This window comes from Drosophila sulfurigaster, chromosome X (assembly GCF_023558435.1).
Source record: "Drosophila sulfurigaster albostrigata strain 15112-1811.04 chromosome X, ASM2355843v2, whole genome shotgun sequence".
NCBI lineage: Eukaryota > Metazoa > Arthropoda > Insecta > Diptera > Drosophilidae > Drosophila > Drosophila sulfurigaster.
Window position 1 is genome coordinate 11,708,879 of NC_084885.1, and position 20,435 is coordinate 11,729,313.

At 32.7% G+C, this 20,435-nt stretch overlaps 1 protein-coding gene across 4 annotated transcripts in view; it reads left to right on the forward strand.

Moving 5' to 3' along the window:
- The window catches only part of LOC133849175 (serine/threonine-protein kinase phg2-like), a 69,403-nt gene that overhangs the window by 3,825 nt on the left and 45,143 nt on the right, over positions 1 to 20,435 (forward strand). The window contains exons 2-3 of one of the 4 annotated variants that reach the window (XM_062285086.1): positions 5,679 to 6,113; positions 7,600 to 7,662. In XM_062285086.1, the coding sequence (XP_062141070.1) occupies positions 5,679 to 6,113; positions 7,600 to 7,662 (498 nt within the window). Of the gene's footprint in view, positions 1 to 5,678; positions 6,114 to 7,599; positions 7,663 to 12,674; positions 13,142 to 16,575; positions 16,755 to 20,435 lie in introns of those variants that run through there. The other 3 variants (XR_009895334.1, XR_009895333.1, XR_009895332.1) reach the window with 3 other exon arrangements.

Consider the following 20,435-nt stretch of genomic DNA (forward strand, 5'->3'; position numbering starts at 1 on the left):
GAAATAATTAGTATTCAATTTGATTTGGAAAACTGCATCAAAAACATTGATCGGCAATTATTTATATACCCGATATACCCACTGCAAGAAAATATATGTTGAATGCACTTAATACTATATCAATATACCGAATATAGCCTTTGGTATATTTTGGTATATTTTGAATGAAACAGTATGTCAGTACGTCAAATATAGTCTTCGATATATTTTGACATTTTTGTGGTATACTATTCATTCAAAATATACGATAAAATATTTTGAATGAAGTATATATAATTATAGCAAACAAAGCCTTCGGTATATTTCAGTATTTTATGGTATATTATTTTGGTATATTTTATATGTATATATTTTGACATTTTTGTGGTATACTATTTTTGGTATATTTTGAAAGAAGTACTATACAATTATACCAAGTAAAGCCTTCGGTATATTTGGGTATTTTATGGTATATTATCTTCGTATATTTTTAGCACAGTACTACACCAATATACCAAATATATCCTTAGGCATATTTTGGTATTTTTGTGGTATTTTATTTCAGTATATTTTTAATGAGGTATTATTTAATTATACCAAATATAGCCTTCGGCATATTTCGGTATATTATAAGAATAATACAGCACTGTTTTGCTTTCATTTAGCTGTGTAGTTTCCTTACTTTTTTTTTGTTTTTTTTTTGCTGAGAATCGTAGTTTCAAGCCACACTGATGACAGCTGAAAACCAAGAGCCGAAAATGAAAAACTGAAAACTGAAAACTGAAAACCGAACTGATAATGAAAAGTAACAGGCCAGAGGCGGAGGTCTAAACAATGTCTGGAATATGTTTCTCTTGCATACAAAATTTTTTGTTTAGACTTTTGCTCGTCATAAATACATTTCGCTTCGCCCTCAACTACATTGTCGGCGTCTCTCTTCGTTCCTAGTTCCTCGTTCTTCGCTGTTCTCTCGATCTTTGGCGTAGACAAAACAGCTTTTACATAGAAAGAAAGAAAGAAGGAAGGACAGAGAGCGGAGCGGGACTTATAGACACATTTATGCATATCATTAATATAAATATTTTGCGCTCTGGTTTTTTGTATGCGATTTTATGAGTTTTGTAAATTTCGCTATTTTGTTTGTACTATATAAAATGACTTGTTTTCAAGTTAAATTCTCCGTTAATAATATAATGATGCTACGCAACAGCACAATTTGAAACATTTTGTGCTTTTCTTTTGCGTTGCGGCAAGTTCTGTTGAAATAATAAAAAAATAAGTATTATTGTTTTGCAGACAAGTATTAAAAATGTACATTGAACAGAAGCTGACCTCAAATTGGCTTTGCAAATGTTAATGTACATAGTTTATTTTCAACTATTGCGGTTAGTTTACTATACTATATAATACTCGGTTTAAACTGGATGCAGCCAGTTGAACATTTCTGAAAAGTAGAACCTTTTAATCAAGAACATCGCTGAGGCAATCAAATGCAAAACTTTGTACAGGAGATGTTCGATTCAGAATGAGTTGCTTAACAATTAAATATATATGAACGCATTATTTAATAAATTGTTTATTTTCGGTGGATTTGTTTCTCTTAGTTTTGATATACTTTGCATCCGTAAACAGCTGTTGGACTGATGCGATTTTGATGTAAGCACTTGCACAATGAAAAGAAAGCGTGTGAAGAGAAATTGTATTGATTCGAACTGTGAAGTCACAAAGTGTATTTGGAACTTTAAATCAAAAAACAATTTAACCAAGTTGCAATAAAATCAAATTTAACTGGTATATTGTCACCATAGAAGTAGGCAAAGAATGAGAGTCTATCTGCTTCTTTTAATATTAGCATTTACATATGTAATAAGAGAATGTTTCAGGTGAAACTACCAAACTAACAATTTATTGGTGTGGCCATGCTTTCTGGGTTTTGTAAATCGTTTGCTGAAAACGGTCACACTTAAATATATAGCAATGCGAAACATCATTTATTTAGTTGATCTGGATACAGCGTTTTAATAAAAATAATATTGCAATAATGCAACTTTGAAAGTTGACGTAAATAAAGTTATGTGCACATTGATTGCTCATCTCACATAAAAGGCAATTAGTTTGAATGCGAATGAGTATGAGTATTGTGGAGAAGTCGTTCGAATTTAGCCATAATTCTGCATATGGTTAATGGACCGTAAATTAAGTGGCCAAGCAGTTAACGCCTCCAGAAACACATGATTCACTGGCCGTGAAACAATAATGATGGGGCTCATTTGTTGAAATCAAATACTTGCTTGAGCACACACTCACACACTCACACACACACACACACACACACACAGACATAGTTGTGAATTAATGACACTGCAATTGCACAAACGATGCGTTTGATTATTAATTTATGCAATTAAACATCAACCGAATGCGTTTTTATGAATTCATTAAAAATGCATGTTTAAATTCAGTGCACAATTTCATAGCACAAATTAAATTCGACACTGAGAGAAAAGTTTGCAGCACTTTTCAGGTGATTTTGTTGCTCGCTTTGCGTTTGCACGTTTCTCCTCTCCTCTTCTCTTCTTTTTAGTTTTGGTTGTTGTTGTCGGAAATTAAATTAAAAGGCGAACGCATCCAGAGATGCAAAGCAAATATCGTGCTTCGAAATTGCAGTTATTTTAACCCATCTGGGCATATTAGTTTTCCTAGGTATAGCAGATGTGTTTATCTTGCATTTAAAATGCAGGTTTCGTACTTCAGGGAAACAAGACAATTTGCATATATCAAGTTGGCAGCTAGCTTTAAGTTGATTTCTACAAAATTCCAAAATACTTAAAGGCCTATAAGTTGCAATTTGTGTTTTGAACTTTGATAAATATTGCAAACTGCGCCTGAAAATTCTAAAAGATTCTATTATGTTGATGACAAAGATACGCCATTTTTGTTGTTGCTCTCAATGCAGGGTATACAGAAAAAAAAGGTGGTGGGGAAAACAAATTGTTGACTTTTTTGTGTGTGATACGCAAAATCGAATATGTTTATAGGATGTCCTCGAATATGGAGCGTATTCAGCATGTGTTGTGCGTTGTGTTTATGTTGCTTGATGCTTGCACGTTGCAAGGACAGCGAATATTACGTATATGCAGACAAGATTGTTGTGCGATTTATTTTTCAGCAGTTGGCAGTTTGTTTGGCACTTTGACGCTGACATTGACACACCAACAAATACGCGTGTGTGTGTGTGTGTGTGTGTGTGTGTGTGTGTGTGTGTATTGCTGTTGTATTAGCGCATGTGATGAATGGCTCTTTCTCTCTCCCCGATGTGCGGAAATTGTGCGTAAAATTTTAGTACTCGCATTGCCGCTTGTTTTATTTTGCCAAAGCAATCGCCAAAGAAGTAAAACAAACACAAACTAAATAAATAAAAATCGAGAAATCAATTCCCCGCCCCCGCTCTGAAATCATTTTGCTTGATGATGAATCAGACCCAAGCCAAAAGGCCCAAAAAAAAAAACTAGTCAGACAAAGAAGCAAAGAAGCAAAGAAGAAGTTCTCTTTCTCTCTCGCCTGTTGCATTCTTAGAATTGCGATTGTCGTGTGCGATTTGCTGCACGATAAAATATGCAACAAATAAACAGAACCGCAACTCAGCACCGAGCACGAACACGAACATTCCTCGAGTTGCTGGCTGGCTGGCAACACGCCAGGAATTAGCCAGCTGCGGCTAGGATAAGAGTTTGTCAAGCCAAAAGAAAGTGAAGAAGTAGGGAAGCAGGTGGAGGAGGGGATGAGGGGATGAGGAGAAGACGGGCCAACAGCCAGTCAGCTTCAACATAAACAAAAATGTTTTGCCAAAAAGGTCGTGATAGCATTACTATTTTTAAAGTGCTAAACTCGTGTTGCACTCACTCACTCCACACTCCACACTGGCCGGGTGAAAAGGCGAAAAGTGTCGACAGCTGTTGCCAAATAAATCAAATGAGTTACGACTTCTCAGCGAGCGTTCAACGAGATTGTTTATAACACATATCCAAGTGGCTGCTACCAAATGTTTTCTTCTCTTCTCCTACGTGCAACACGTGCAACATGTGCATTGCCAATGAAGACACAGCAAGCAACCTTCTGATTCGTTTGAACTCACTTCTTTTATTGGCCAAGTAAATTGCACATTTGTCAGTTCGAAAGTAGATTACTTTGTACATTTAAAGCAGACAATAAAATCCGTTTTGAGTGCTTGCTAATTACATTAAAATTTAAAACAAGCATTAATCAAACTTTAAAACAAGTATATGCTAGATTAAGGCAACCACATGAATATTAATTCTAAAATATGTAAAAATGTTGAAGACAAACTCTTGAATGTTTAAAAAGGTCAGAGGTTATTTAAGAAATACTTAAGTATTATTGATTTACAATCTATTTATCTAATAATTTTAGTTTTATATTTTTTGTTATAATATTTATTAACTTGATTTCATTGTTGGTCTTAAATTGAAGTCTATGATTTGAATTTTTGCTGAGCTTAATATTAATATCAATGGCTAAAGTATTGCATTAAAATTATTACAATCTATAAATACGATTGCAAAATTAATCAAAAGTTTTAATGAATATCAAAATATCGATGAATATAGTACAATATATTTTTGTATTATTAAATATCAAAAGTGTTTGAAAGATATCAATGGATATGATGGCTTAATGAATTAATTATTGTAATTTTCTTTTTTAAAACTTCAATAAAAGTGTTGGTGAATGCATCTATTACTAAACAATACATTTAAGTGTTTATTTGTTTTAAAAGTCGAATTTCAGTTGAATTGAAATTTATATTATACTAAAAGAAATACTTTACCTGAAAAAGTATTTCAACACATCCAAGTAGATAAGGTTTTGGGGAGTGTTAGCGACTCTGATTGTAACTTTATCAAAGAATAACTGACAACGCAATTACATAAATGCATCTTGCGGAGATCAAGTCGAAGAGCAATTTGCAATGCAGCGGAGCTTGGCCATTAGATTGATGATTTGATTGATGGAAGAGAACGAGGCGTACTTTATGACAGATAAAAAGAAGGACTACAACTTGCACTGCATCGGAATGAGGAAATTAGAGTGTGTAATCGATTACGATACGTGTGTAGTACAGGGTATTTCCCAGTCTAGCAAATCTAGTCGATTGATTGATTATTTCGCACTTTCATTAGAAAGTGAATAAGGAAATGGAATGCTCGAATGAAAATGGAAATGAAAACATATTTTTGTCTTACACAATGTTTGATATCGACTTTTATCTACAGGGTACTCTGCAGTCGAGCATTCTTCTCTTATTGTTGAGTCCTGCTCTCGGTCTCCTTTCCAGCTTGTTATGTTTTGTGCGCATTCTGCACCATTTGGCACATTGCCTTGCATATTTTTTGCCAGTTGAAACAAAAACCAAAAAACGAATACATTGAATGCAAATTTGAATGATTTACGACGTTCGCAAGTGAAAAAAAAAACAAAAAAAAACAACAACGGGGGAAAATACATTGCACGAGACAGCAAAAATTTGTCACACATGCGGCGCGTATCCGAAATGGATTTTCTTTTATTCGATTTCGCATTTTCTCTGCTTTTGAACTATACCAATTCTTTTTTGGTTTTTATTTGGTTTTTTTTGGTTTTGCGATTGATGAGAACTCTTTGTTTGTTGATTCTTGCAGCGACGACCAATCCAAGTCCACTACAGGGCAGTGTCAACGTCATTACCATACTCAGCACCAGTAATAACAGCAACAACAACAACAACAACAACACTGCTCTAACCAACAACAATAGCAACAGCAATATAAACAATAACAGCGATAACTGCAACATAATTCCCAGCGAATCGCCCGAAGCAGCAGCAGCAGCAGCAGCAGCTGCGGGAGCAGCAGGTGGAGGCGGTGGCGGAGACGGAGGGGCAGCTGCGGGGGAGCATAGTTTTGTGGCAATTCCATTGCTCGAGCGTCGGCGTCGCAGTCGCAGCCACAGTCGCTGCCACATCGCGCCGCTGGCGCCGATTATTTGCATACAGAACGGCGCTCATCCCGAAGATCTAACTCAACTCTCACGCTCCGTTTCGTGCTTCGTTCGATTTCGCCGGAGTTTCGCCAAACGTGAGTTCTGATTCTGATTTCCATTTCTTACATTAGCATTTCACATTTGGACATTCGCTATTTATTTATTATAGCTATGGGTTAGCTATGGTGAAGCATATTCTTAACCATTGTCTGTCCAAATGTTCACAAAGATCTCAATAACATATATTCCAATCATAAAAGAAGAAATAAAGAAATTTAGTAAGAAATACAATGATTGAATCCATAACCACGATACTAAATTATCCTTAAGTCTAGTAGGCAACAATTTAACAGTAAGAAGACTGACATACTCCCCGACCTCCCCGATAGATAAATCCAACCAACTGAATAGATGTCATATTTGTATAATAGTAGGGTTCATTGGAAAACTGCATTTTTGATCATTGAATATTAATTATACAATTTACTTATTGTTTAAACAGACAGATTGTAAATAAAAGAAGAGCGAATAAAAAGATCACAGCGTAAATCCAAAAAAAATAACGTAAAGCGAAAATTGAAGGCTCGAGTTTTTTTGCTTTGATTGCGATCATATCATAACTTTAATATAGAAGTTTATCGTTATGTCAAATATAGCTGTTGGTATATTGTAGTATGTTTTTCAATATGCTAATTTGGTATATGCTATTTACTTTAATATATTTAGTATTTTATTTATTTAGTCGATTGTTGTTTGGTATATTTCAAATAACGAACGTGCTAAAGTATTTGGCTGTATGTTAATTTAGTATATTGATTTAATTTTATGATTCAATTTGGTATATCTTAAATATCAAAGTATACCTTTATACCAAATATAGGTTTTGTGGTTTTTTAGTATTTTTCGATAGGCATATTTGACTTAATTTGATATATTTGGTATTGCATTTGATTATTTAGATATGTATATTTGAAATGTAAAATTAATAAAAAAATATAAAAATATAGCTTTAGCATTTTTTGGTATGTAAATTTGGTTTACTTTATTTATATGATTATTTAATTTGGTATATTTTGAATAAAAAAGGAAAGCGTTAGGTGTAATTGAGTCCTTTTTTATTTATTAGATTATTTAATTTCGTATAGTCTGAATTTAAAACAATGTCGTTTATCGAATGTAGCTTTTAGTTGATTTTAGTATTTTTTCGGTATATTAATTTGTTATATTTCATTTATATGATCATTTAATTAATGGTATGTGTATTTGTATATACTGTTTATTTTTAATGCATAATAACGCTGTGGTATATTAATACAGTATATAAGTTGGTATATTTTAATTAGAATACCGATTTAGCATTTTCATCGGTAGTGGGTATCTCACCGTCGAGCACACTTTTACCTTGTTTTATCCCGATTTGGCATTTATCTCGACCAAACTGTATTTCTCGCATTTTAATTCGTTTGCTTGCACTCAGCGTTTTTAATTGAATTGCACGATTTCTTTGCTGTTTGTATTCTCAAATTGTTAACTCTTTTCTCCTTTTCTCCTTTTCTCTCTTTTTCGCTTTCTCTTATGTAGTATTTGCCAAAATCATGGGCAGCAATAATCCCAGCGAGGCGGATCGATATGACTATTATGATTGTGAGTACAGATAATAAAAATACTTTGACCTACAGATTAAGTATACGCAACGTTGGCCCAACACCCGAATTTCAATTAACCGTCGCATCGGGCAATCGACTTTTATACTATATATTTTTATGGATATCCTTTTACATTTCCACTTTCCACTTTTCTATTTTGTATTAAATGTGAAACCTATATTTGATTTGGCATTTTCAACTTAATCTGAAAAGCTGAAATTATCGTCATTTAAATATGACAATATTTATATTTATAACAATTATATATTTGTATATTTTTGGTGAAATTATTGCAATTCTAGTAAAATAAAATAAGATAGTTATTTATATTTATTAAATATCTATTTGATCTTTTAAAGTGCTAGTAAAAGTTAATTTCTAACATATTTTTTCTACTTGATTCTACATTTCAATGGATTGAAGTTTTCACAAGTCAAACATTTGCTGTGCTTGACTTTTTAGCAACTCAACAAGGGATTAATATAAATCTTTGTGATCAAAAGAATAAATTCAAAACGAAATGAAATCACTGGGAAGCAATTGTTTTGTTTTTTTTGGGACTCTTTCGCAAATTGTTTGAAATTTGAGATATTTCATAAATGGAAAGCAGAAAGTGTAATTAATGTGTAATTAACATTCGAGTTGTGTAATTAAATAAAACGTAATGACATTGATGGAAACAAAGCTATTCAAACAGGTTGTTGACGTAATTCGAGTGCTAAACTTGTTTTATAGTTTGTGCTGATAAATTAGTCCGGATACGTGCTGTGGGTGAAAGCAGAAAGCAGAGAGAGATGGAAGCTGTTGATAAATGCTTTGCGAGTGACATTAAGTATACGCCATGGAGTCGAGTCGAGTCGAGTTGAGTCGAGCGACATCGAATGGACACAACACGAATTCATTACAATACTACAAGTATTTGCATCTTTCGATGATTTTGTGCTGAATGTTTTTTTTTTGCGCTCTCTCTTTCTCTCTTTCGTTGCGTTGTTTTTGGGTTTTTCTTTACTTTTTTTTGGCTGCGTCCTTTATGCGTGGCTGGCACTTCAAACCAAGCGGCAAGTGGCTGTGAAAGCCAGCAGAAAATCAATAAGACCCCAGAGATATTCTCTGTGTGTATAGAAGAGAAAGAAGAGAGAGAGTGAGAGAGAGAGAGAGCGTCGAGCATCGACATTGGGCATAAGTAGTATTTATGTTGGTATCTAAATATCTACAGTCATCTGTCAAATATCACGTTTCTTGTTTACACTTTTCTACTTCTACTTCGACTTCTGCTTCGCCTTCGACTTCTGCTTCGCTTCGACTTTGCCCGGGCTTCATTCAGTTGCAGCTTTCAGCTTTGAGCTGCTCTGCGATGTGCTGTGCCTATGTTTTTCGTGTTTGTATTTGGCATGTTGAGTGTTGAGTGGCACAGTGGCATTTGCTGCTACGTGCGTTGCTGCCAAATGCAAACAAGACCCGCAAACAACAACAGCAACAACAACAACAACAACATCAACAACAACAACAACAGCAGCCGCAATGAGCATAACAAACAAAATACACGCTCTGACAACCGCACGATTGAGCAAAGCTATACTCTGTATACCCTACTATAAAAAAGTCCAAAATTTAACTCAAGTCATCAATCAACTGCAAACAAATTAAAAAGCAAAATCAAATTCCGAGCAAAGAATTTATTAATATTCGTAAGCTAAAATAAGCAAAATTCAAATAAGTTTAATACTTTAAGTTTAGAGTTTAAACTTGAATTTATTTCAATTCCATTCAATTCACTACAAATTATTAAAGTGTGATAATCATGAAGTACCAAAAATTAAATTGAACTTTTTTTTTAAACCATTTGATAATCAATTAATAGTATTTAAAAACGATATTTAAAAGTAAAATCAAATGAAATTTGGTACTTATTCAATTTGGTACAATTCAAAAATGTGATAGGCATTCGTAATTATTAAAATCGAAAATAAATGAAATTCAAATAAATTTAAAACTTAGGTTTTCAACTTAAATATTTTGAAATTGAATGAGTTCCAAATTCAATTGTTTTCACCTCAATCGAAATTATTAAAGTTTGACAATCATTTGATAGTATTTCTATTCTGAATTAAAATCAAATTAAATACAATTTGCTACTAACAACAATTTGATAAGTATTAAATATTAAAGAATAGCTTTTCTATCTTATAACTTGAATTGAAATATTCACAATTTACTGCTAACAAAATGATTAAAGTGTGTTAATCATTTGATAGTATTTTAGAACTCTCATCAAAAATTGAATCAAATTAGCTTTGCACTTAACAGTGCTTTTATTCAACTAAAAAATGTGATTAATTTAAAAGTATTTAAAAGCTGAAATAATAAATGAAATTAAAATAAATTTTAGTTCTCGAAGCTGATCAGATTATCAACCTTGCAAATTAAGTTTCATTATTCACACTACATTAAAATCTAATTTTTTAAAGTGACTTAACAATTTGATAGTATTTGAAAACAATATTCCAAAATAAATTTAAGTTAAATTTACTACTAAATTTGAAAAATTAAAAGAATTTTATTAAACTAAACTTTGATACGGGTTAAAGTTAAAGCATATAGTACATATATCGTATTTGCTTCTCTAAATTTCTTTCGGGTACTTCAAAAAAGTTCAGCATTATTTTATAGTGTATTTCCATATGCAACATGAAAATGATTTGATTTTCGCTTGCTTTTACTTATTGTTTATGCTTTCACTTTTTTTCGTCCTTTTCTTTTTGTGTGTGCGACAAGCAAATTATGTTTGATTCCTCCGCTTTACGACCTCAGATTGTATTTTTGTGGCACATTTCGAGCTGTTTGTGAACGTGGCCTTCGTTAGCTCCTCGCTTTAACAGGAAAACTTGTTAATTAATTGCGTACCGAAATTGGTTGTGTGCTCATCTTTGGGTTTGTGTGTGGTGTGTGTGTGTGTGGCAACCCTGGCAGATGCGATTAGTATCGTTACTATCGAATGATTGATACAACTACGATATTGTTATAGAATGTTTATTTAAATCTTAATTGAAATAGTTCATATCTGTTTCTTAAAGTAGGCAAATCTGAAATGAATTTAAGTATTAGCAGTTGCAATGAATATCGTTACTATCGTTACTATCGAATGATTGATATCGATTTTTACTTAATTTAGAGTTGAAATAGTTCATATCTATTTTTTAAAGCAGACAAATCTGAAATGAATTTAGGTATTTCAAAAATAAATTCGTTCGTGTTCACCAAGTAGTAACTCTAGCAGATGCAATGAATATCGTTACTATCGTTTACTATTGATATATCGTGAATCATACACAAAAAAAGGAATTGTCATAGATATTTGTTTCATTTCAAATATGTTTCTTAATGTTTATTTCATATGTTTTTGTTGTGCAAATTAGATAAGATGATAAAATCGGAAATAGATTGAAAATTTTTAGAAAATGAATACTTGCGAGCATGAGTAATTATGAGGAAAGTAATGTAAACATCTTGGGGCCCAAAAATAAAATCAATATATTTATGTATAGCAGCGAAAGGCACATGAAAAACGAATTCAACTTGTTGCGTAATTTGAATCGGCTGCGCGCCGTCAAGTTATTTGTATTTGTTATCCTTTGGCATTTGTTTGCATTATCTCCATATGGAATTAGACGCTCGTCGCAGATAAATGATTACCATTTGCAATTTGAATTAAAGCTGATTTGCCAGAGGAGTGAGGCAGGAGGCAGGAGGCAGGAGGAAGGAGGAAGGAGGAAACGGGATGTCGATTTCCAAATGCCATTTACAGCCTTTTGTCGCTCTTGGCATGTTGCGTGTGTCAAGTGCTTAGTCTAATACAATCGATTGATAATCCCAGCGCAATATGTTCAATTTTCAAATACACACACACACACACACACACACACACACGTGCACACAGAGATACACTTGGGAGGAGCAGCCTGTGTATTTGTTGTGCTTTTATCGTCTTTGTACTTTTGCTCTCGCACGCTCTTCGCTTGTCATCTCTCTTCATCTCGTTCGTGCCTATTTCTTTTTCTTTTTCTTTTCTTTTTTTTAACACGTACTCTACGTATTTAATTTACCCTCTTCACAAAGCGAGCAACAACAACAACAAATGGGAGAGCTGTCTACTTGCGCTCGCATGCGAGAAAAAAAAGTCTACGGCCGGGTTTCAATTTTGGCGAATATTAATATGTTGTAGTTGTGCTTGGTCCGGCGCTAGTTTCGTTCTTCGCACTCGAACAGCTGTTGCAGGGATATGTTCGTTGCTGGCAAACGGGCAACATCTGTCACAGTCCCACTCTCACTCTCACTCTCTCGCTCCCTCTCTCTCCCTTGGCAAGAAGCATCGCTCAGTTGGCATGTTGACAATGATAATGAAGCCCGCGTCTGGGCGCGAGTTGCTAAGCAACAGGTAGGCCCACAATTTAGCTTTGCCTGCTCACACACACACACACACACACACACACACACACAGAGAGAGAGAGAGTCGCTGTCGCAGCATACAGCTGTTTTTTTTGTTGGTTGTTGGGATAGGAGGCGAAGTGCTTCGGCTGAAACTTCGTGCCTTTCGTTTGACGTCGTCGCCTCTGCGACAAGTCCAGGGAAATTTAAGCACCACACTCTCTCACTCTCTGTGGTTCAGTTGTCGCTGTCACGCACGCACGCTGCTCCTCTCGCTTACTCTGTCGCTCTCTGTACGCTCTCTCGCACGCTCAAGTTGTGCTTGAAAATTTCCCTGCAGGCGAACACTGCACTGTTCGCATGCCATTTCTCGCATGCGATAAATGCCCTCGTCGTCGATGTCGTTGTCGTCGATGGCGTCGGCGTCGGTGTCGGCGACGTCGGCAGCAGATTCGCAAGAACGACGCGACGTCGTCGCTGCTGCTGCTGCCGCTGCCGAAATGAGGGAAATCGTCGCTGGCGTCGTGTTGTGTGTAAGTGTGTGTGTGTGTGTGGACTGTGCGACTCTGGCGCAAAGTGATTTCAGTTTAGTTTCAGTTGCTAGTTCTCGTTCAGCATTGCCGACGGCACGACGTGTTTGTTCTTGTCTGTTTGTGGGCGCGGGCGCCGAAACAGCAGCAGCTGAAGCTGAAGCGCAATTCGCAATTCGCAGTTCGCATTTCGCTTGCCAAACTAATACGACAACAACAACAATAACAACAACAACATCGATAACAACATCCACGACAATCGGCGACAAAACAAAACAAACCGAAACAAAACAAAACAAAGCAAAACCAAACCAAACAAATCAAAGCAACAAACTGTTTGTTCCTTTTGGTTAGTGCATCGCAACATCACAAAGTGTTGTTTATGTTCTCTTTTTTTTTTGTATTTTCAAGTGCAAAACACAAAACAAAACAAATTTCGAAAATAGTGTTTGAAAAATATTCTGAAAACTAACTGCAAAATAGCGAAATACAAATTTCGAAAATTTCGAAAATTTTTGGCAAGTAAATAATACTCCAAATACAATTCATTCGCGAATAGAATAGAAAACACAAATCACAAAACAAAAAAAGAAAATCATTTATAATTAAACAAAGTTTCATTAATTAACACTTTTTTATTGTCTCAAATGCAGTTTGGCAACTTTTTTGTATTGTTGTTGTTCTAGGCTTAATCTTGATTTAAATATTCATATTGTTTTTTTTTGTTGGTCGAGTGCAGTTTGTGGTTCTAATTGAAATCAGTTTTCAAATTAAAATTCAGTGCAAACTTTTCACTTACGATGATTTTTCACTTTGCCAAGTGACTCTTTTTTTTTTGTTGTTGTTTTTTTTTTTTTTGGGGTGTGTGTTTTTTGTTTCTGTTGTTGTTTTGCATTCATTAAAATTAATGACTTTTAAGATAATTTTTCGTGAGTTTTTTGCTAACGGGGATTTGTTTGAATGACCTTGAAATGTTAAAAGCAATCATGAGGCGACTTTAATTCGAAATTGATGCATTAAATTGATGTTTTGATTGAAACTATCCTCTCAGATTTGAACGCAAACACTGATTATACTCGCGATCAGTCAGTTTTTCAAATAAACAAATTCTATTTAAAGATACTTTCGCGCATTTTGTCAAAATATATATGAACGAGCTAAGCGATGTGTAATCGAATTTAATTATGCAAATTCATTTTGAACTCAACAAGATTTCTGGCAAGAATTTCCAACTCCAATTCGTTGCAAGCTAAGCTTGCCCCAAAAACTATGCAACAAAATTTGATGTTAATTGAGGCAATGTTGATGTCTTCTTTTAGACCTCACAAAAAGCCAGTGTGTGTTTGTATATTAATATGAATGAGGTTGAAGAGAGCCAGAGAGAGAGAGAGAGAGAGGGGAGAGGGAGAGGGGGAGAAAAAAAAGCAAACAAAGGTAGCCCAAAAACAACGTAAATAGTTGTGCATACTTAATTACATGTTGTCCCCATAACAAAAACAACAAAAACAACAAAAACGAGAGCGAGAGAAACATCAACAAAAAGTTTGAGTTGTTTTTGGCTGTCTTCATTTGTGCGCTTGTTAAATATTTAAAGAGCTTTAATTTTTAATTCAAAATCAAAACCAAAACCAAAACCAAAAGCTGAAAGACCTAACACAAAAATGAGAGAGAAACACAAATAAATAAGTGAATTGTAAATAAAATGGCAAACGAAAAGAGAAGGGGGGCGGGACCATGCCCACTACTAGGATCTTAGCAAGCCATTAGCAGGAGCAAACAAGAAAAACAAAAACAATTCTGAAGCACTTAATTTCATTGCGCTGTTTAAGTTGCAGCTGCCGTCGCAATAATTATAAAAAATTGCTCATACGCCACGTTGCCGCTTCGCATCTTCTTCTCTGCATGCGTGTGTGTGTGTGTGTGTCTGTGTGTTGTGGTCCCAGCTGTGTGTGTGTGTGTGTGCGAGTGTGGATACATTTTTAAGCACATTTCATTTACAAGCACAGCGCATCTGAGATTCAAGCTTTACACACTGCATTTCTGTGGAAATATTACGCATACGCCGCATGGGGCATGAGTCTGAAATTGAAATTGAAATGTGTACAAACATGTGCACACTGAAGTATTCACATACGTTACGCTCTGCCACAAGTATAGCCGCCCTCCAATGTCTTTCATTTATGGCAAAAAAACATTGTAAATTGCTGTCAATAATTTTTATTTATAGTTAATTATAGAAATTGCATATTTAACAAGTTAGAAAACTTTTCAATAAAACTTTATTATACAAAAAGTACTAGAATATACTAAATACTACATTTGGTATATCGATATACTATTATGTTGGAAATATACCATAGAGTACAAAATATACCAGATTGTCAGCCAAAGCAACTAGTTCTAAAAATATACAAATAAATACTGGAATATACCGAATTTACCATGGAGTATAAAATATACTAAATTTTCAGCTAAAGCTAATTATTAAAAATATCTACAAAAAATACTAGAATATACCGAGTACTGTATATTGGTATATTGATATACTATACATATATAAATACTAGAATCTAACGAATGTACCATAGCGTATAAAATATACTAAATGTTCAGTCAAAGCTACTTATTAAAAATATCTACAAAAAATACTAGAATATACCGAGTACTGTATATTGGTATATCGATATACTATTACGTTCGAAATAGACCGTAGAGTACAAAACATGCCAGTTTGTCAACTAAAGCAACTCATTAAAAAAATACTAGTATATACCGAATACTATATTTGGTATATCAATATTCTTTTACCATAGAGCTTAAAATAAACCAGATTGTCAGCCAAAACAACTCATTCAGAAAATATAAAAAAATACTAGAATATACAGAAGAGTATATTTAGTATATCGGTATATAATAGGTGATAAAAAATATACCAGATTATGCACAAAATCAACTATTTGCCATTTAAAACCATCTCTTTAATAACTTATACAAGTTTATACCAAATATTCAGTAATTTAAAATGTTAGCGACTATCTTTGAGATGGGAAAATAAACAAATAATTAAATAATTCTGATGTTAGCTAGCCTTGGGCATGCTTTGAACAGCTTTTTACTTTTATCTAATTGAAATATGATTACCCGAAGTGGAACTAAGAAATCTTGGCAAGTTTTGAAGGCTGCTTTGATGACTGCACACAAAAGGACAACACACAAAAAGTAGCTGGCAGACTCGTAAACGCAGACATTGTTGTGTGTTTCGATGCTGTCAATGCTGTCGATGTTGCTGGAGGTTAGACGCTGTCGTTTGAGGTTCATAAAAATTTGTACGGCTTCCAGCGAAAAGCGTAAAATGAATGGGAAATTTGCAGCTGCAACGTTGCGACTCGTTACGCAGTTCATGTAATCAATAAACATTACTTGCCTCATTTTTGATGATGTGTTTGAAGCATTCGCTGAACACACACAGAGAGAGACAGAGATAGAGAGAGAGAGAGAGAACGAGAAAGAGAGAGAGAGAGAGGGAAACTATACTGAATTCATTCATAAGAATTTTGCGGCCGCTTCGTGGCATAAACAAAAAGCAAACGGCGAGAAACGAGCAGCAACAGAAAACAACAACAACAAGAACAACAACAACAACAAGAATTAGTTGAAAGCCAAAATGAAATTAAATGAGTGTAATTTGTGTAATTCGCCTGGGCCACAAGGTGGCCGCGAATGCCGCAAAAATATTTTGCAATTTATGTGCATAAATATTTGCATTCTACTTTGGGTTACTTTTACTTTGCCTGCATTTCGATTCGTCGATTCGTGGAAGTCTGATCAGAAAATGGGACAATCGAAGCAGAATTTTATGCATTTCATAAATCAAATGCATCATTTAAACAAATCTCCCACACTTTAATTTTACATACACACACTCACACTCATTTGTTGTATACTCTAACAAACAGATAAGCGAGAATACAAAAAAAGAAACCTTGATAACAATTTTAGAATCGTGCAAACAAATCAATAACAAAAGCGTAAAGTAAATATCAAATAGAAGGCAAATCTAAGTAACAACAACAAAAAGGCAGCAAAACATTTGATTGATTGCTGGCAGAAACAACAACAACAACAACAACTGTCGGTGAGTAGTCAAACATAAATAAATAATTAATGAGCCAAGTACATGTGTGTGTGTGTGTGTGCGTTTAAACAATTATCCCAACAACGAGGTAAACTAAAATTCGTAAACTCAAACAGTACTGAAAAAAACAACAAAGCCAACTATAAAAGCTAACAGAAAGGGCATCAAAAATGCTTGCAACATAACAAAAAACGAAATAAATAAAAATAAAAATACAAAAACAACACTTTGAGTACACCACAAACAAAATAAAAAAGCAGAGCGAAAAATTCAGCAAACGAAACTTTTCGCAACTTGGCAGCATTTAATGTTGCAGCTAACAAAAAAAGAAAACAATTGAAAAACAACAAACCACAAAAAATAGTCAAAGCATAATAAAAGACATCTAAATAAATGATGTGATTATATTTGTTGTTCTTAGTTTTTACATCGTTATTTGTCACTGTTGCTCTGATTTATTGCAGATAGTTTTTCTTATTCTCTCGGTTACTTTCCATTAAGCATTCTAAAATAGACACGAAAATTTTAATATTTTTTACTTTAATTTATTTTACAATTCTTATTTATATATATATTATATTTAAATGAGCATTTCAAAAGTATAAAACATAGAAAAAAAGTTGAAGAAATTTACATTGTGAATTTTACATATTTCTATCCAATTTAATTTAGGCATTTAATTTACAATTCTTACTTGTAATTATTTTCTATTATAGATGAATAAAATGAGTTGTCGTTTTACTCATTTTATTTCTTTGTCATCATATGATGTTAGCATACAATAAAACAATCTTTTAAAATAATGAAAATATATAAAAAGGAGTAAAGAATTCTAATTGATATTTATAGTATTATATTTAAATGCATTTCTTTGCTCAAATTTTGAATTTTAATATATTTCAATTTAATTTAGTTTTGGATAATATTACGATATCGAACTATCTTTAATTATTAATTATTTACACTTTGCTTTAACTTATTGTCGACAAAATGGAAAACAAACATTTAAAACTGTTAAAAAAAGCATTTTATCAAAGCATTTTAAACTGTCCAACATAAACAATATTAATTAAATCGACACATTTAATAGTGCACATATTTATTTTATAATAAAGAAGAGGATTTATGAAACTTAAATTGCTTTTAACAGTATTAAAGTTCAAATGAATCAAATTAAACTTGAATTTTTGTGTTGAGAATTTTTAAGTTTTATGCTTTTCAAATTTACTTATTACGTTTATCTTTCAACCTTTCATTATAATTCTATTCACATTTTATTAACATAAATAAAACGATTCAAATACTTACAAAAAGTTGTATAAAGTAAAATGTAAATATCTAAAAATTATTACAAAATTTCATGTATTTTTTTTCAATTTTGAATATTTTTGCACTTTTTAATAAATGAACTTTTGGTTTATATCAGGTTATAAAAATGCATTTATTTTCCATTTTTTTTATATCATTTGCATTTTATGTTTTCTTATTGTGTGACGATTAAAATATTTAAATTTAAACAAAATATAAAATATATTATGATGAAAAACTTTTCATAAAATGACTTTAAATAGATAAAAATGTGGATTTGAAATATGCTTTTAAATAGTTATAATTAAGGAAAAGAATGCAGTATTTAAACACACATTTCATATAAAATAGGAAAATAGGAAACGCTTAAGGTGTTGTAAATAATCTTGAAATGAATCACGATGAATTATAATTGCTATTTATACTTGTATAATATGTGCATTTTATATGGTGTCACCTTAATTTCTATGTTTGCCACATCAAATTATTCAAATGTTCTTACAGCATTTTAAACACATAGCGTGTGGCCAAATGTCTATAATAATAAATCAATTTGCCAGACAGGCTTAAAGTGAAATTATGCAAATTTCGAAGCAGTCTACGCAGTTTTAATAAATCAATGAATAAGTTTAAATTGAGGCCAGAAGACAACACGTCAATAAATGAGATATTTACATATATTTATGCACAATGTTTTTGACAGCAATTTGGTAAATAATGTTCATTAGTGAATTGTGCATTAACAGAATAATAATTGAGTAAGACAAAGTTCATGTCATGAAATATATATCAAGAAATATATTATGTCGATTAAATTCCCTTTGGCAAACTCAACTCAAATGTTATTTACACACACACGTCAAAGACGTTTCTAATCGAAGACAAACACGAATTTCAATAGCAAACAACTCGAACTATATTTGATTTAAAAGCATATTTAATATTTGTGGTAAAGCAACGAAGCTTAAATGCTCTGTTTCTTATAGATGCATATCAATGTTAAATAATAATTAATGAATGTTTGCTAAAATAACTTGCAATCTGAAAATCAGCAAAGAAACTTCAAATTAAGTATTTTATTTAGTTTTTATTCAAAATATGCAATTAAGTGCATTAATATTTGTCTGTTTATGCTATAACTTAATTATAGCCCAAAAATGTTTCCTTAATAAATATTTATTCGATCATTTCATGCACTTAACTGCAATTTGTAATTTAAGTAAACCTATTTTAATGAAATGTGGTTGCAGTAATCAACATTGTATTAAATATCAAGCAAAGTAAAAGTCTACATATTAATTTTTTTTAATTGTTTAATTAATTATCCCTCAAGACAATGCAATTAAGTGCAATATACTTACTTCAACTTGGAATAATTGAAATGTTTGAGTTTTTCCCATAAATGTTGTCCATTTATGTGCCGTTAGCTTACTCATTACATTATGTTTTCAATTAATATGTTGTACAAATATTCTTTTCATAATAATAATTATATGCAACTAAATTAAAAAATTAATAATATAGTTAATAAAAAATTCAATTTGAAATTAGCTTGGATATTATTGCTGTTAACTTCCTTTTATACATTTTAAACAATGCAGTCGATAATTGCAGATACAAGCTCCACTTTTGCACTTAACTGCAATGTGCAATTAAACGAATAATGTTGTTGGATTTTGTTGACTGTCAAGGAAAACATGAATATTAAGTAAATTATGTAAATTGAAAACTGTTTTTGCGTTGAACCAAAAAATGTGCATTTAACTGCAAGGCAATTAAGTGTATTTTGCGATTTATGTGCAGTTATGTGCCATTATAAAACTAAATGATTCTACAAATTGTTATAATTAACAGTCTTGTGATGATGATTGATGGCGTCTTTAAGTTGAGTAATGAATTTAGCTTGAAAGGAACATTAGTTATTTGCATATTTTGTTAATTAAAGGTGTTCAACCAAAAAGTTGCAGCCCTAAAATAACTATTTGACAATGCGAGAAAGGTAAATGCGACTTATTGTTAATTAGAAATACATTCAGAGAAGAGCAAACAAACTGTGCAACAATGTGCAATTGCTGATAATGAAAATTCTAATGATGATGATGATGAAGATGATGATGAGGCTGGTAAAGACGCTTTAGGCGCGAGTTTCTCACGCGGATTGGGCAAATAACATAAATAAAAGTGCAGTGACAGCTAATGGGGAAATCATACGGAGAAAGCTAAAGAGAGAATAAACAGAGAGAGAGAGGAAGGAAGAACAACAAGCAAATGGAGAGCGACAGGCGGCAACAAATTTAATTTCGTAAGTGATTTTTGGCAAGACAGGTGAAGGCGTCTATAAATATAGGCGATGTCGGCATAAATTTGTCTGCC